Source organism: Lonchura striata, chromosome 2 (assembly GCF_050655825.1).
Source record: "Lonchura striata isolate lonStrDom1 chromosome 2, ASM5065582v1, whole genome shotgun sequence".
Taxonomy (NCBI): Eukaryota; Metazoa; Chordata; class Aves; order Passeriformes; family Estrildidae; genus Lonchura; species Lonchura striata.
The window spans coordinates 68,635,497-68,652,507 of NC_140704.1; the positions used below are offsets into that span (position 1 = coordinate 68,635,497).

Here is a 17,011-nt window from a genome sequence, read left to right on the forward strand (position 1 = left end):
GGTCTCTGCTTGTAAAATATGTGTGAAGGTTGTCTTGCCATTAGCAAAGTGTATTCAGAAGATCTGTGGAAGTTGGGCCAAGTTTCTTGGAGGTGGGGATAGATTTTTCTTGTGCCTTAAATACTGTAAATACTAAAACTCCACTGTCTGTGCTAAGGTGAGTAAAATATGCAAATAGGCTTTGCATTGTTTCAGCTTGAGCACAAGGATATTCTCTTTAATTCCCCTTTTCAAGTGTTATTGTGTAAGAATGGGGGTCTTGAGATTTTTTTTACGATTATGGTGCAGTGTTTTCAAATGCTTAGGTCAGAGCCATGCAGGCATGGAATTTCCATCTGCTGTTCATCAAAGGAGAGAAATTTCATCCCCAAGCACTGCTGTGATGTGTAGTGAAAACATGGCTCTGGTGAGCATCTCTCTGTCAAAGTGCTAGTGCACTTGGTTCACAAACATCACTTAAATGCCTCGGAGGTCTATGAAATAAATAGAAGAGCTGGATGCCAGGAAGTGGGATGCACAAAGGCTACTTCTTGTCATCATTAAGGCAATGCAAAAAAGAAGACTGCACATAAAATGCTCTTACTCATTTGGTTTTATGCTCCAGCCCCGTGTGAAGTTGCACATGCAAGCTGAAGCTCTTTCCTGGGTTTAGATGCCTTCACCATCCCTCTTGCAGCAGAGAGCCAGCTCACTATCTCAGTGACAAGTCATGGGGAAGGTGGAGTTCATGGTGCCCACCACCAGCATTACAGACTGAATGTTTGAAGTGCTTGCCTAGAAAGTGGGAATCTGTTCTTGTCTTGCACTGCCTAGGGGAGTTTCCATGCCACCAGCTGGAATAGAAAGTGGGCATGGAGGCATTCACTGGAACTGTGTGGGTGCAGTGAAGACTGAAGGATCCCATTTGGGTGGGAGGACTATGAGTCTGAAACTCATTTGAAAAGGCAAAGTATTTTATATATATATATATTTATATAATGCTCCATCACTGTGAGTTTTGTTTTTTTCTTTATTTTGATGTTAAGCAGCCTGACTGAGGTGCTTTGTGCCAGCAAGGTGAATATTCTCAGAGAACCCAGACAGTTCAGGTATATTGAGGAGGTGTGCTCTCTTTGTAAATTTTGAATGGCCTGAAGTTGAGACTGGCTCCAAGATATTGAATAGTACATTTGGGTGTGCAGGTGCTTTTACAGCTCTGAGACGTAAATTCTCAGAGCAATGGAAGTGACTGCATAGCTTGTATGAAGTTTCAGCTCTTTTTCATTTTCAGATTTCTCTTTTCAGATTGAGTTGCATCATTAATGACTGAATGGACTCTGCTGGGAAGGCTTGCCCTGACACCATGACTGCTGATGAGTCTGAAGCTGGAGGGTTAGCTCTGGAGCCTCTCCTCACGTGCAAGCTATGTCTCTGTGAATATTCCCTGGATAAGATGACCACTCTTCAGGAATGCAGCTGCATCTTTTGTACAGCGGTAAGATCTGTCAGTCCCTTTACATTACAGAAGTGGGGTAATGGAAGATGGAAAGAACTGTGAGATGGGATAGCTTATCTTGAACAAGAAGCATGTATTGCCCGAGATGACGCAGGATGCTTTTCTGAAGAGCATTTGGTGTTAGCCTGTCCTGCCTTATTTAAAAAATTTCTCTTGCCATTTTACTTTTGATAATTTGTAACTAACATAAATTCCCATAACAAGTACTAGTAAAACCCAGGAATAAAAGGGAAAAAGATGCAGTTTAAGGAGAACATCCACAGTTTGCATGCAATCACAGTATTTACTTTTTTCTGTAGCAAAACCTTGAAATATTATAGGATAGCTGTTAACTTTTCACAGAATCACAGAATAATGAGGTTGGAAGAGACCTCTAAGATCATCAAGTCCAACCTATGCCCTAACACCTTAACTAGACTATAGCACCAAGTGCCATGTCCAGTCTTTTTTTTTTTTAAACACATCCAGAGATGGTGATTCTACCACCTCCCTGGGAAGACAATTCCAGTACTTTTGTTTCCCTACTATCCTTTTCTGAGGTCTCAGGGACCTTTAAAGTCTTCAATGTAACTTTTAAGGGCAGTCAGAAAATCTAAACAAAAATGGCCCTTTGAACCTTTGCCTCTGTGCTGCAGAGATGTTGCTCAGGTCATGCATTGCCTATAGTAGTCAGTAAGGACTTTTTGGCCTGCAAATTCAGATCAAATAAAGCTGGTGGAAATGATAGAGGGAGAAGTTGAATGAGCAATAAAAGCCCTACAGATAGTAGTATTCTTTTGGTCTCTTTGTCAGCATGGGGAAAATGGACCTTGTTCTCTAGTGATAGTGACTTTGATGTACCTCACTAATGGTAACCAATGTACCTGACCTGAAAACAGGTCAGAAGTCACTGGAGGATGTTAATGTGGATTTTTTTGTTGTTTGTTTTTCATTTGTTTGCTTTGTTTAGGGTTGTTGGTTTTCTAAACTCTAGAATAAATGTACTTGATTTTATTTTTAAAAAAACAAATTGTAGATATGCATCAAGCATGTTTAAATTTTACCCTTGATTGTTTGAATTCATTAAGAAATTTGATATTTGTGAAGCTAGTGAGGGTGAGAATATCTTCATTTATGGTGAATTCAGGGTAGCTTAAACAGGATGAGAATCTAGCTGTGTATTTCAAGAAACTAGCATAAGATTAATTAATATGCATTTCAACCTGAACTTCATGGAGTTTGTTTTCCATACTGACTTGCATGAAACATTTCTCTATTTTAGTTTGTAACAAAAGTTTGAAGAACACATAACCTAAAAGGTAGATGTGAAGATACTACTTTAAATACAAAAAACCTAGAAAATTGGAGAAGTTGATACTTTTACAGTGGCCCCACTCCTATCCAAGAACTCAGTGTTCTGATTTAGTATTGTTAATGGTACCTGAACCTCAGTGCTAGCTGGGTAGAGTAACCCTTAGGGAAGCATGGGCTGCTGAGGACTGTGCCAGGCAGAGCCGGTCTCTGCACTCCAGCAGGACACTGGCCAAAGGGAGAGGTCAGGGGTAGCTGCGCAGGTTGCTGTGCCCACATGTCCCCTGTTGGTGCCACAGCTACCACCACATCCATACACTCCTTCCCTGGCCAGCGCCAGGAAGAGTGTCCACTGTGAGCTTGGTACTCCAGTGGTGTGACAGTGACACAGAGGGTGCAGTCACAGTTGTTTGGCATCTGTGCAAACTTTGCTGACTTTGACCCAAGAGCCAGCCATGAGTGAGCCTGAATGCAGCTGGGATAAGCCTCTAGACACGCTCTATTTATTTCAATGGGCATAATATGTCTCGGTTGTGTTTATGCTTCCAAGTCCAGCATTTGTCTGATTGTCTGTGTCCCAATGGCCTCCCGATGGATGTGTCTGGGCTGATGCATGCCCAGACATGTAGATCTTGCATCCTGTAACGGAGAGGATTCTGGAAGCTTCTAACCTGGCTACATGGCTCTCTTGAAACCAGAGGAGTTTCTGGGAGGCCATATGAGTTGCACTTTTGGGCAGCCTCCAAAAAGCATTATCCAGGAGCAGCTTGACACAGAGTGCTGGGACTTGCATGGTGGATTGCTTGGGGCACAGCCTGCAGCAGCTCTACTGGTGTGCCATGCCCTAAATTTTCTCTCACCCATGCCAGAACATCTAGATACCTTCACACTACACTGAAGAAATATTTTGGGGTAAGAATATCCACTGTTAGCTATGGGGCTGAGCACCAATCAATTTTGTAGTTTTTCAGCCAGCAATGCTCTCAGCTTATATAGCTTATCCTTCTGTCACTTAGGGTAATTTTATGGGTCCAGGAGTGGTATTAAACCTGAATTAGAAAAGGGCTTGACATGGACATAATAGGTTCTGCTCCAATAAGGTGAAAATTTAGTTAATTTTTTATTCTGTTACATGTGAAATGTTATTTTTTTTTTCTTCCTAATTGTAATGGTGATGCTGCAATGATTGTTTTTTCACAGTATTTGTGGCTGTGGAAATAATTGGAAATTGTTACTACTTAGGTATCTGTGGGGGTGAGGTTACATTTCCTTTCCATTTGAAGCCTGTAAAACCAAGGCATTCAAACAACTTAGAATTGTGTACAGTTGTTTTTTTTTTTTTTTAGCTTAGAAACTCTTGCAATAAACAAAATACCCCATAAAAGCTGTGTTCTAGCCAAAGTAAGTAAACTGTGTTTTAGAATGTGTATGTTTGCATTTTGGTGGCATGTTGCTAGTCGGGCAGGAGTTTTTCAAATAACTGTAAACATTTTTGCTCTCTCTGTTCTCAGCAGAAAAAGCAGATGGCTTGCAGAACACACTTGCCATCTTACATGGTAGCTCAGCCAGGTCTGAAGAGGCATTAGCCTTGTATTTTTCAACATGTGTTGCACTTGGCATAAGATTCCACTGCAGTGTGAGATAAAGCATACATTTACACATCCCAAGAGTTTGGAGATGGCTGTAGTGTACCTAGTGACTTCATTTCATTGTGTTGGGATTTATATTAGTTTTGAATAAAAGACTGATCTCTGAAGAGAGTTGGGAAGAGATGTGAGATATATTTTACCTGTAAAAGTTTCAGAGGTCTGAACTTTACATTATTCATTTCCTATAAACCTCTGCAGAGTGCTATGCTGTGATGCACACTTTTACATATGGATATTCAGCAATATCTGTACTGCTCAATCTGCACTATTTTATGGTCCCTTTGTCACCTTTACTTGTCCCTTTCCTGAAAGGGGAGGGGGGGTCTCATCTGTTCCTGATACTGCCCATCTTGTTCCTTGTCTTCCCGCTCATCCTTGTATATTTTGGGGGGGTGGGGTGGGGAAGAATGTCCTTCTTATTAGCAGACCCTTAGGCAACTTTCTCTTCCTTGGATGTGCAACTACTCAGGTTTTTGCCCCCGTGGTGGTCATGGTGCTCACATGTGTATGTGAAATAATTATGCACTGTGTCTGTCCACACCATTATAGTGTTAAAAAATACAGTATTTTAGTACACGTTAGTGCATCTGAGTCCAAAGGAAGCTATATTAATTACTTCTTTACTGATCCACTTTCAGAATAGTACTTTGAATATTATACTTATTTATAATAAAAGTTCCTAAATGTTTGCTCTTTTCCTTCCTTCTTTGCCCAGAGAGCTCTTGCAGTGCCTCACTCAGGTAGGACTCAGGTGGGGCAGTGCCAGGAATGGACAGGCCACCCTTCCCACTTTGCCTTTGCACTGAGTGTTGCTCAGACTTTGGTGCTCATTAGACAGTCCAGAAAGTGTGCATCTAGGAGACTCCTGCCTTTTCAAAACATGGCTGAAACTGGGAAAGCAGCAGGGAGAGACAGCGAGTGGCGTGATCATGTGCATCTCGCATCCCCTGGGTAGAAGTGCTAGAGAGGGTTGTGGGACTAGCAGTAACACTGGAAATGCCAAGGGCCATGTGAAAGACTTGATGTGACTCTGTAGCCTGTAAGCAGTCGTGGAGGTGAGGTTTTAGGAGGTGGGATAAGATTGCCCTGGTAACAGTAGTGACAGTAGGGAACCAGTGCACTGCTGTTGCAGAAATGTGGTCTTAGGGGTCAGTAAAAAACCCAGCATTGGCTTTTCCCTGCATACCAATTCTTTCTGGTTTTGTCTTTCTTCTTTTCTTCCCTCCTCTTAAGCATTTCAGGTCCCCAGTGAGAGCCAGGTGAGCAATAAATGGGATTGCTTCTATTTATGTCAAGCAGCAGCTTATGTCCATCTGTTTTGTGTGTTATTTACTGGCACAGGGTTTGAGATGTCGAAGATGTGTAACAAACTGAAAACAGAAGATGCTTTCAAGTATGTTATTCTGTGTTGGCATGGGTTTATGCAGAACTAGCATGATTCACCCTTTTTTTATTTCCCAAGAAAATTCTTTGTTGAGTCTTGTACTTCTGAGAAGTGTGTGAGGCAACTGGGTTACAAAATGTGGAAAACAAATACCATGGTGATCTACCTGTTTGTAATTGTGGTGCACACAATGCAGTCCAAATGAGATTAAACTTCATGCAGCCTTAGGAGAAGGAGAAGTCAGCATGCAAGCCCAGGTAGCTTCTGTGTTGACTTGTGCTTCTACAAGTAGGCAGTGTTCCAAAGGCAGTTGGAGAACAGGATTTTCTGCTGTAGCTATGTATGACAGCAAGGCTAGGGCCAGGCATGGACTCAGAAGGCTCCTTTGCTGCTGTGGGTGGTGTGGTGCCATGGGCAGCCACCTGCCTGGGCCCTGGGGGGCCTTCAGCCTCGAAAAGAGGCTGCTGATGGCTGCTTTTACTAGAGGAGAAGAGGAAACTCTTAGAGGATAGGAGTTTCTCTGTTGGTTCTTCATCAACATGACACTCTAAGGCTCCTCTGCTTTCCTTAACCTTTTCTGTAACAGCTGTGCATTTTCCTGCCTCATTTGGGTGGCTGAATAGTGACATTTAGCCCTTAGTGCTGCGAGGTTTCAGATTGTTTGTGGAGGGGAGCACTGGGAAACTGGAAAAAGTAATGTGAGGGGTCTTCACAAAAAACATGAGCAGAAGAGTTTGAGAGCAGAGTAGACCAAGTAGGACAAGGAGAAGGCAGATGGCAAAAAGAATGGAATACCTGCTAAGTGAAACAACTGTGTATCAATAACCCACTGAAATTTAGGAGTAAGGGAATATTTGGATTTGCCATCATCTAGCCAAAACTGGGTTTTAGTATCACTTCTGTTTCTTTGTCCTCATTTTCAAGAAGGAGTTTGTTCTCTTTTTCTCCCCATCCTATGAGATACCTTCTCACACCTGCACCACAACACTCACTACCTTCTCCTCTTCCTAAATATACCTTGTTCTGCAATGCCCCACTTACTTTATATAAAGATCATCTCAGGTTGTTTTCCATTTGGAAGTGTTGACATTTGGGATTCATTTTTTCTCAGCTCGACATTTGAAATGTTTCAGAATAATTTTTTTTCAAGTTTTAAAAAAGAGAATTCCTACACCTGGTAATATTGGCACTGAACACAGAGAACTTCTGTAGTAATTTAGATGGTTTAAGAACTTCTTGCATGTATTTCTCTGCAGAGTAACACCGAAGGCAGAGTTGGGTTACCAAAAGAGTACAGATGTACCCATTGACTTTTGAGGGATACTAGAATCCAGGAAGAGGGACTGCATGTTTCTGAAGTCAGTAGAGGTGGCAGCCTCTGGATGATGGCCAAGGGAAGATGGGAGGAAGAGGGAACTAATGTTTTAATGATGCCATTGCATCGATGCAGTTGGTGTTATCTCCATTTAACCAATGAAGAAATTGATGTTAAGTGAGTTGTCAATGCCTTGAAGTGCCACAATAACTGAGCCAGACTGTGACATAAGCCTCATGCTCATGTCTGTTTTGTAGCTGTTGGTAAAACTGGGTTTGGCCTGACACGATTTTTGGCAAGAGGAATTATATTTGCAAATGGTTCAGTTTTGTAAAGGATAAGTTTGTCTGGTCCTTTTCTGTTTTGTGGTACCATTTCATGGCAACAATTACCAGGAACCTTTCCTGCTTTTTATGAAAGGCTGCCAGGATATCTTGGACCATGAGTAAATTGGTTTCAGGCTGTGTTTCTCAGCAGAATTCAGAATCACTGGTAGATATTTTGAGACAGTGCTGACGACAATATATTTCTCAGGTACATTTGAAGGATTCCATAAAAAACAGGCTTGTGGACCAAGAGGAGGCAATTATGTTTTGGTCCATTGTCATGTTTGCTTGGTGTTGACAAAATTAAGTTTTGTTAGTGATGTTATTCCTTCCCTCATACAGAACCATGAACTGACTGTATGTTCTTTGAAGCTACAGGGGCATTTTTTCACTTTCTTTCAAGCATCTTTCTTGATAAGGCTTTTATGTGGCCTGATCTTCTATCCATTTGATCTTCTGTCCATTCATTTATCACTGTATCTGGTCCTTAACAGTTAAAATAGAGATTGGGCAATATGCATATTTCATTGGAATTTTGTTTCTCACTTTAAACTGTGCCTATCATAAGTTTATCTGTAGCAAATTAAGATATTTCTATTTTTGTCTAAAAACTTTAATTGGAAGAGCCTCACTTTTTTTTCCAAGTGAAGTGCAAATGCCTCCAAGCTAATTGCTAATACACTTACTTCATCTAGTTTTAAGACTTTCTGAGAGATACTTGAGGAGTTTGAGTACCACACATTGAAAGTGACTGATCCATTTTGGTGATAGAACATGTGCAAGTGCAGATGTCACAGCAATGATGAATGTATTATTAGACATTATATAGATCTGCCATAAACACTATGAGTACTGTCTGGGGGGTGTATTTATCTTAGTATATGTTTGATTAGATACTGGATAGATCAAGGTGGTTAAATTTAGAGTTCTGACATGAACTGTCTCACCAAAATTAGTAATACTAGATTGTGTACACACTAAAGAACAGGTAACATTTCTAAAGTATAAGAAATAAATGAACATTGCATCTTACTGAATAAAAAGTACATAACCATGGCCCAGAACTAAAATAAAAACTGAATGCCTACCTATTAATCTGTTCTGAATCTTGAGACACTCTGGAATATCAACTGAAAAGTTAAGTGTTCTCTCCATATACAGTATTTCCATGCCCTGCCCCCAAATCTGGAGTTTGTAAAAAAGCCTAGGCTAAACATAACCTGAACCCCCAACAAACTGTTTTGAGAAGATCTCTGGAGGACAGATTTAACATTGTAAATAACTCCTGTGGATTTTAAGAGGAAGACCTGAGTTTTTCTTCTTTTTTTTTTTTTTTGAAATGGAAATTGTCTTCAAGTTACATGTTTGGAGGAAAGACCTTGTTCTGGCAAGATGCCTTCAATAATTTTGTGCATTTTCACATTTAATATAGATCATGGACTAGTACTATCTGGGATATACTGTAGATCTGTTCTTCACCTTTCCATAATTGAATTAAAGACAAATACCCTTGCTTATCCTGTACCAACTGCTACACAGTGGCTGGCAGCAGTGTTGGTGACATTTGACAGGAAAATAAGCCAGTGGTTTATGTTTCTTTTTTCTTTCCAGCCCACCCTATCTATGTTTATTAATAAAGATACCTGTTCAGTTTTGTCATATTACGTATGGGGTTTCTTTTATGCTTCTGTATCCAAACTAATGAGGCTGCATTTTGGAAGCTGAACAGCTGCAGTCAGGTTGGAGAGGAGCAAGGTAATGGGACATGTCCAGGTACTTGAAATGCAGTATGTAGAGGAATGATGATTGAGATCCATCTTTTGTCTTTGATACATAAATTATCTGAAAGTGTATTTGAATAGAAACTTCAGATTTCACAGTGAAAGGGATATGGTGCTTTTATCACATCATTACCTAGCAACCTAACACTGAAGTTACACTTTGAACTCATTTTTATGTTAAAATGCAGAACTGTTATGATCCCTTTGCAGAGTAAATACATAACCAAACAGACATCTTTTTCTTTTTAAGTACATTAAAAATAACCTCTGTACAATGTACTTTGGGGAGAAAAAGGTTGAAGTTAGAGCAGCATGCTGAAGTGTTGAAATTAAAAATCTATCAATAGCCTGAACATAATTTTTCTTTCTTAGGCTCAAAGCTGACCATAGAAAGCACTTGTGTTTATTATTGAAGAAGGAATCTTTTACATTACTAGTGTGTGCATTCCTTGATTAGGCTTTTCAGTGTATTTTTAAAGATTACTCCATCATCTTTCAATGTACTCTTTCAACAAACCCCTAGCTCTAGGAGGGGAATATGTACTTGGGGAATTTGTAAGAATTTGCCTAAGTCATAATCTTTCTTACAAGTCTTGCAAGATAAAAAGAAAAAGAAACGCATATATGTTGCATGATAATTTGATCCAGGTATGTTATAGGCCTTAACTTCCTAGATACTCATGAGTAGCATTTTGTGAAGCAAGTAACTGGATATTGGATATTGATCTTATTAAACAGAAGAAGGTGATGGCCTGAAAGACAAAACCAGCATAAGAGGAAAAAATCTTGCCCCAAAACGCTTAGACAACAAATTATTGAAAAAAAAAGTCATTATATGTTATGAATCTCAGGCAGGGAAAAAAAACAAACTTGTTCCTCTTTTGACTGAAGTTGTCAGTAGTCCAGCAGGAGCAAAACGTGCTTTGCAAAGCTGGATCAGCAACGAGACATTCTGTTAGGTGTACTGAGTTTTACTAGTGGAATTATATTATAACATTTGAATTGATCTCTCTTGCTTGAATGCCTCAGGATTTTATTATGTTTCCCAGGACACAGATATGTACATGATATAGTTGCTCAGTGGGGAAAATCCAGGTTAACTGATTAGAGCACACTTGCAGGTATGGGAATTAAAACTACTTGAGTTGATGTCTGCTTTTTGTTTGAGGGTTGAACACAATGGAATCAAACCTCCAGTGTGTGATCTGTAGTCAGCAGGATTCTAACCCGTTCAGCAAGACCTTGGTCAATTTTTAGTTTGTTGTCTCAACCATTCTGCTTTGGCTGCATGACACATTCATGGAAACTGCTGGCTCTGGCCATGGAAAGTAAGAGGATGGCATTAATATCATCGTAAGCCACAGATCCCATCTTGAGGCCACTCCAGCCACTGACTGCTCTCCATGCTCAAAAGTCACTGCACTTCAAGAAATTGGTGAGAAGAGTGTAGTCCAGGGTGTTGAGATCTCATGATTTATTTGATGTCAAGATTCAGACTTTTTCAGGCAATGCTTTGTATCACAGAAGGCAGAGCATCTTGATTTTCCCTTAACTTTGAAGAGCAATTAAGTAGCATATGTAGTGTGTGCAGTTTTCCTGAGACACTGCTGATTTTTGTAGACAAAATGCACAAAAAATCTTGCCATTTGATGTCTGTAATAATGTATCCTCTAAAGTGTGGGAGGACACACTACTGAGAAGGTCAGACATGATTCACTATACAGACGTGGAAACATCTTTTCATCATGTTTTTGACTTGCATCTTTTCAGATACTCTTAGTTGTCACTTCTCAAGTAATCACCTAGATTAGTAGCTGAGCTGTAAATAATGGTAAAACCCCTCTGAAAACAGTTTCTCTGCAAAGTGAAGGCATATTTTAAAATTTCAGTGATTTTCCAGTGTGTCTCCTTTGGTGCTAAGAGGGAACAAGAAATTCACATCTTCATTCATGTGCATACTTTGGTAAAAAGCCTAATCCTTGAGCAATAAGTATTAAATGCTTCCTTCGAGTTTCCTAGCAACTTGAAGCCCTTCTTGTATTGCACCCAAAGCACCTTCTCTAAGTACAAAAAGTCATGACCAAAGATTTCATATCATAGATATGAAAATGATTTAACAGGGAGATTTTCTGGGAAATACTTGAAGAGCCATGGCACTGCACAGCCCAATTACAAAATCTTTCCAAGCAGAAAACATAGCAACATCTAAAAGAACCACAGAAGGTTTGGTTGCCCACTTAGATTCACCTACAACCAAGCAGTGGGTTAGAAGAGAAGAAGAATCCAGATCATTAGCGATCCTCAGAAACCTCTGTTCTCCTGGTTGATACCCCTAATGACTTAGATACTCCATATGTAAAATTATTGCAAAATCTATACTGTGGATCGAAGCTCCTTGAGAGCTTCATGCCCATCCTTGTACGGAAGCGTAATTGTCAGCACTCTGAGCTCCTGTCCTGAGAGTCTAAATTAAGAACAAGCCTCTGGGCTGCTGCTGGCCCTGCAGTAACTTTGCAGGCTTTGTCCTCCCTCTGTAGCCTCCTGACCTGAGCTGCCCCCAGAATACAAATCCACTGTACCTGCTGTCAAAACAAATTACTAAGTATCAGGCGGCGCTGCAGAGGAGACAGAAGCCAGGATCTTAGCAAAAGTAAAAGGTTGCTCTCTCATGCTTGCTGAGGAATTAAGGCAACCTAAATGCTTTGGCGGGAAAGAAGCATTTGCCCTTCACCAATGCTGCCCTGAGACTTGATCCAGAAAGCAATCAGGTCTCCCATGAGGAGATGAAGTGGGATGTAGGGAGGTTCTGCCCATGTATCTATAAAGTGCACTCAACACACTGCAGCATGTGCAGGCCTTGGAGAAGGGACTCTGAGGGCAGAATTTTCTGTTTATATTATTTGTGGAAGGGGGCTGTGTACAGGTACAAAACAGGGAGAAAATCTGTGCAGGGAGTGAGTACTTGCTGCCCCATTTCTCCTGTGATATGTGCTGAAGCATATATGTGGGCAATGCTCAGTGTTTAATGAGTACGGAGCTGCAGGACAAGGTCACCCACAGCCTCCATCTGCACCAGTGGTGGCACTGGGAGCTACTCTGGGCTCTGGGCTTGCTTTTCCTGGGCTTTCCCTGTGTCGCCTGCTGCCACTGCCCAGACCATGGTGGCAGATGAGGGCATGGCCCTGGCAGCTCCAGTGTCACCAGGAGCCCACTCCCAGGCTCCACTGTGCTTCCATACCTGCTTCTGTTTGCTGCTCACTACTCTGTGAGGGAGCTGCTGTGCCAGGGGTGATTTGATCCCGTGAGTAAACTGACTTTGTAAAAGCACTGTGCCTGGGTGCCTTTGGGAGGAATGAGTGAGAAGATGGGCCAGGGCACTGAGACTGCTGTTGGAATAATAGAAGAATAACTCCTGATTACATCTGGGCTGATAATCCCTAGGGAGCTAACACTGCCTTCAGTATTAGCTGAATCATGACTGACATGAGATATCTTTTGCTTTTCACCTGTGAGTATCTCCCTTGTCTCCTACGAGCTACCTGCACCATCAATGCCTTACAACCTGCTCTGCTGCTTTCCTATAGGGGTGCATGTTGGACCTGAATACATTACTTCTTAATGAGATACACATTTAAAGCTTACCAGTTAGGTTATATACCAATGTTCTTGTAAGAGAATACACTTCAAATATTTACAAATCAAAAGTAAGTTAATTTAAAATGCCACTAAGTTAAGATTATTCTACTTGCTTGAGCTAATATCTTTATAGCTCATCAGAATTAAGCAAAATGTGGATGTGGAGATTTCAGTAGGGAGACAGACAGAATAATAAGGAAATCTAATTTCCATTTGTAAGGGTCCTAATTTTCCTGATGGTTTAGAGAGAATCAGTTTTCCAATCAAAAATACAAATGAGGAAATTTCTTTAATCAGACCACAATATGCAAGGCCTTCTCAGAATAGTCCAGACTAACACAGACTTGAATATTACATGCCTATAAATAATAAACCAACGTTTTTTGAAGAGTCTAAGGCTGCCATACACAGAAGGGCTGCGATTTCCCCATCACTCATCTATTAGCTTTTGAACTCAGTGCCTCTTCAAAAAGTTGGCGGAGAGACAGAGGTCTCAAAACCATATTTCACTTGGACATATTTCTTGAAAATTGATGAGACAATAAGGAAGAAATCAGCAGTATTGGGGAGGAGGTTTGTATGTGGGAATGAAAGATAAAACTGTAGGGAAAAAGCTGCATTAGTCCTACTTTTAATAACATATGTTTATTTTCATTTACAGTAAACTATGCAAGCTGATACCAAAATCTGTTAGAAGTCCATACTTTGTTGTTCTGTTAATGGTGACTTGCAATTTATTGTATTCTTTGCCATTATTTTGTGGAGACTGTTGGTTCATTTTATGTGAATTGACCTTACTTATCTGGGCAGTTTGGAGTTCAAGCACTGTTCTTTGGTCCATTGCATGAGTTTTGTGCCATGATTTTACTGAAGACTCTATAATACGTGTTATAAAGACAAGTTGAATATATTTGAAACTGGCATGCCAGATAAATTGTGAGAACAGAGAACTTAGAGGGGAAGCCTGCTGTTTTTGTAATGCAACAATCTGGAAACATTCATAAAGTGGCCTCCATGCTAGAAATAGACCTTGGATACAGTAGAGGCTGTATGGAATTATGGAAATTATTTGAACTGTGGGAGGGGTGGGGTTGAGGGGGAGGAAAAACTGGTAGCTGCACATCTTCCAGGGCAGATTATAGCCTCCCAACAAGGTGCTAAACCCCTTTCCTCTTTTGTGCAGCTGAGAACAGTGTCTTTTTTGTAAATGGGTTCTCCTACATCGGTGACTGTTGTCTGAGAGTTTGAATTGAGAACACAGGAGGAAAAACAAAGGCACAAAGCCTGTTTAATTAGGATAAAAAATACTCACCCCTGCCAAATCCTCCAATCCCAGTTTAGCAGAGTGTAGGGGTTGTTAGGGCTGAAAGGTCTGACTTGCTGACTTAGGTAAATGCAGTGCTTAGCAGATGAAGTCATGCATAATTAATTGTTCTTTGTTGCATTCTTTCCAATGTAATGACTTGTAGCATTCACGCTTATAGTAATTGATGTTTGCTGTGTGCTGGAGCTTCAGGACAGCCAATTAAGGTGGTGAAGGTGGGAACTGCACAGCATCTCTGACATCTGGCTGTTACCAACATGTGGGCTATAACTTTTTTTTTTCTTTTCTTTGCTTGTTTCTAGTGTCTAAAACAGTACATGAAGCTGGCAATTCAAGAAGGTTGTGGCTCCCCCATCACATGTCCAGACATGGTATGCTTGAACCATGGGACCCTACAAGAAGCAGAGGTATCTATACTTCTCATACTTCTTTCTTTCTCTCTCTCTCTCTCTTTTTTTCTTTTTCAATGTATATCCCCCATATTTCTTTATCTGCATAGTAATAAATATAAATCATACAATTTTCCCTCCCTTTAATTACCTTTTATGAGCTTTTGGCAGGAGGCCTGACTGACAAGAGGTGATAGAAACAAACAGATGTTTTTCAAGGCTTTGCTCCTTTTTCCCTCCCTCCATGCCTTGGGGGAGAAGTTCCTTTGGCATCTGGATAGCCTCTGAATTACCCATGATGGTGACTTAACCAGAATACCAGAATTGCTGAGTCTCCATTAGACTGTCAGTTCAGTCAGATTTGATTTGGATGCAAACACTGAAATTCTTGCATCTTTCTTAAGAGCAAGAACTCAGATTTATGGTATGCAAGGCCAGAATTTCCTTGTGTATGTCGATCTTGGGCTGCAGCAACCAATTTGCAGTCCAGTATAATCATGCAGGGCTGTATAATTCTATGGAAAGAAAGGTACCTACACAATACCAGGTAGAAGTAGATCTTAAGAGATATGGAAGGTGTCTCTTGGGATACACCCAAGGGATGCTTGCCTGCCTACTTTGTGAGGCAGGAATGTCCCTGCTGGGCCTGAGAATAGAAGTAGGACAAAAAAAGCCAAAAACCCAACCAAACAGAAAAAATAAAATGCCTAAGGATTTTTGATTGGTTTTGGTGTATTTGGTGCATTCTCTCAGCATGTGAGGAATAAAATCAAGGAAAATTAGATCTCCATCCTCAAACTGAAGAAGAGAAGTTTGTCTTGAGCCCTGTGCACACAGATGCCATAACTGTGGCAGAAATATATAATCCTATTCAAATGCCATCAGTGACAGTGTGACTCCTGATACCAAAAATGACTTTTTCTCCAGAAAAAATCTGGATGTGCTCTCTAGCATACATTTGAAATGTTATGCTGAGTTGAATCAGGTCATGGGACTTTCAGCTATGTTTGTTATGGCATGCAGGCATATGGTGGAGCCTTTTTCTTGGCTGAATCCAGCTGTAAAGTATCCAGCTGTTTCCCTTTCTCCCCTTTCTGCAAAGATACAGAGAGGGTGTAGCGATGTTCTGCAACCCATTGCACCAGATTGGAGGCATCTAGCCTTTATTGAAAATTTATTTTTAAAGGAAAATTACCAAATAACCGAAGAATTCTGTTCTGTTCAACCAGGGTTATAATGCTATAGGAATTAAGAAAGATGCCCCTTAGTAAAGGACACTCCAGGGGTATTTAATAATGGACCACTGACCTAATCCTTTTTTGGGCTGACAGCAGAATGATAAACAGCCCAAATGTGCATCAGTGTCCTGTGGATGACTGAATGTTCTGACACTCCCTTTTGGCAATGTTCTTGAAACACAAGCCTTCTGCTTGAATAGCAAACAAATCCCCAACCTGGTTAACAGTAATGACAGAAAGAATAGACTGACTCCATTTACAGTCCAAAAGAACAGTATGTAAACTACAGATTTATGTATGAACACTCTCTATTATTTTTTTTCCTCTAAAATAAGGACTGTTCTTTGTGAAAATGTGGCCTTTGAAAGCTGTTTCTTAAAAAACCTTATCAAATGATACAGAATGTGCTTAACTAGGGTTATTGTTTGCCATGGAAGTACTATTTAGAGTTACAGTTTATTCCTTACACTCTCAAACTCCTGGTGTAAAAGTAGGAGGCTCCTCACCTCTGGGGGGTCTGGATTTTTTGTCTCTGGCTTCTGTCAGGACAAGGTTCCTCACCGGGACCATGGTATGAGGAATGACATGTTGCCTGTACTGTGGGGAGAAACAAAAATAAAAGGTCTTTTTTATCTTCTCTAAGATAGCATCAAGTGTTTTGAAAAGGTGTATTTTTCATGTCATGTTCATTTCAGACTATGCTGTGACTGCTGTTCATCAGATACTGTTACAATTTGGAGAAAAAAATAACAGTTCAAACTGTCTTTGTCATGGACATGTTGCTGAATTGGGTCCTATACTTTGACAAAATGCATCACTTTATGTTAGCTAAAGCAGTTGCTTTGTTTGCTTTTTGAAATGCCTTTTACCATAGCCTGCGTAAGGGAGAATAAAGGTCATTATTTTAGACATAATTTGAAGCCTCTTCATTGACTTCAGTTTTAGATTGAGCTTTCTTCAATAAGGAAACTGAGCAATTAATAACAAAGCTTATAAGCATATATAACCCAGTATAGCTATGAAAATTCCTCTTCTTCTCCCTCTTGAGTTCCTTATTGAGGGTATGTAGCATTCCTTCAGTGCTTTCCAGTGACCTGTTTGTCTTCATTTAGACAAATCAGAATTAAGTCCTGTTTATTTTCTCAGTAAAATTCTTAAGAGTTTGTCTAGTTTGGTCCTAAATT

The 17,011-nt window shown here is 40.4% G+C and overlaps 1 protein-coding gene across 5 annotated transcripts in view; it reads left to right on the plus strand.

Annotated features, from left to right (window-relative positions):
- RNF144B (ring finger protein 144B) overlaps positions 1-17,011 on the plus strand; it is an 80,789-nt gene that overhangs the window by 43,256 nt on the left and 20,522 nt on the right. For 4 of the 5 annotated variants that reach the window (XM_085571523.1, XM_021553420.4, XM_085571521.1 and 1 more), the window contains 2 exons: positions 1,285-1,474; positions 14,503-14,607. In XM_085571523.1, the coding sequence (XP_085427649.1) occupies positions 1,310-1,474; positions 14,503-14,607 (270 nt within the window). In that variant the 5' untranslated portion in view covers positions 1,285-1,309. Of the gene's footprint in view, positions 1-1,270; positions 1,475-14,502; positions 14,608-17,011 lie in introns of all 5 variants that reach the window. The other variant, XM_085571522.1, reaches the window with a different exon arrangement.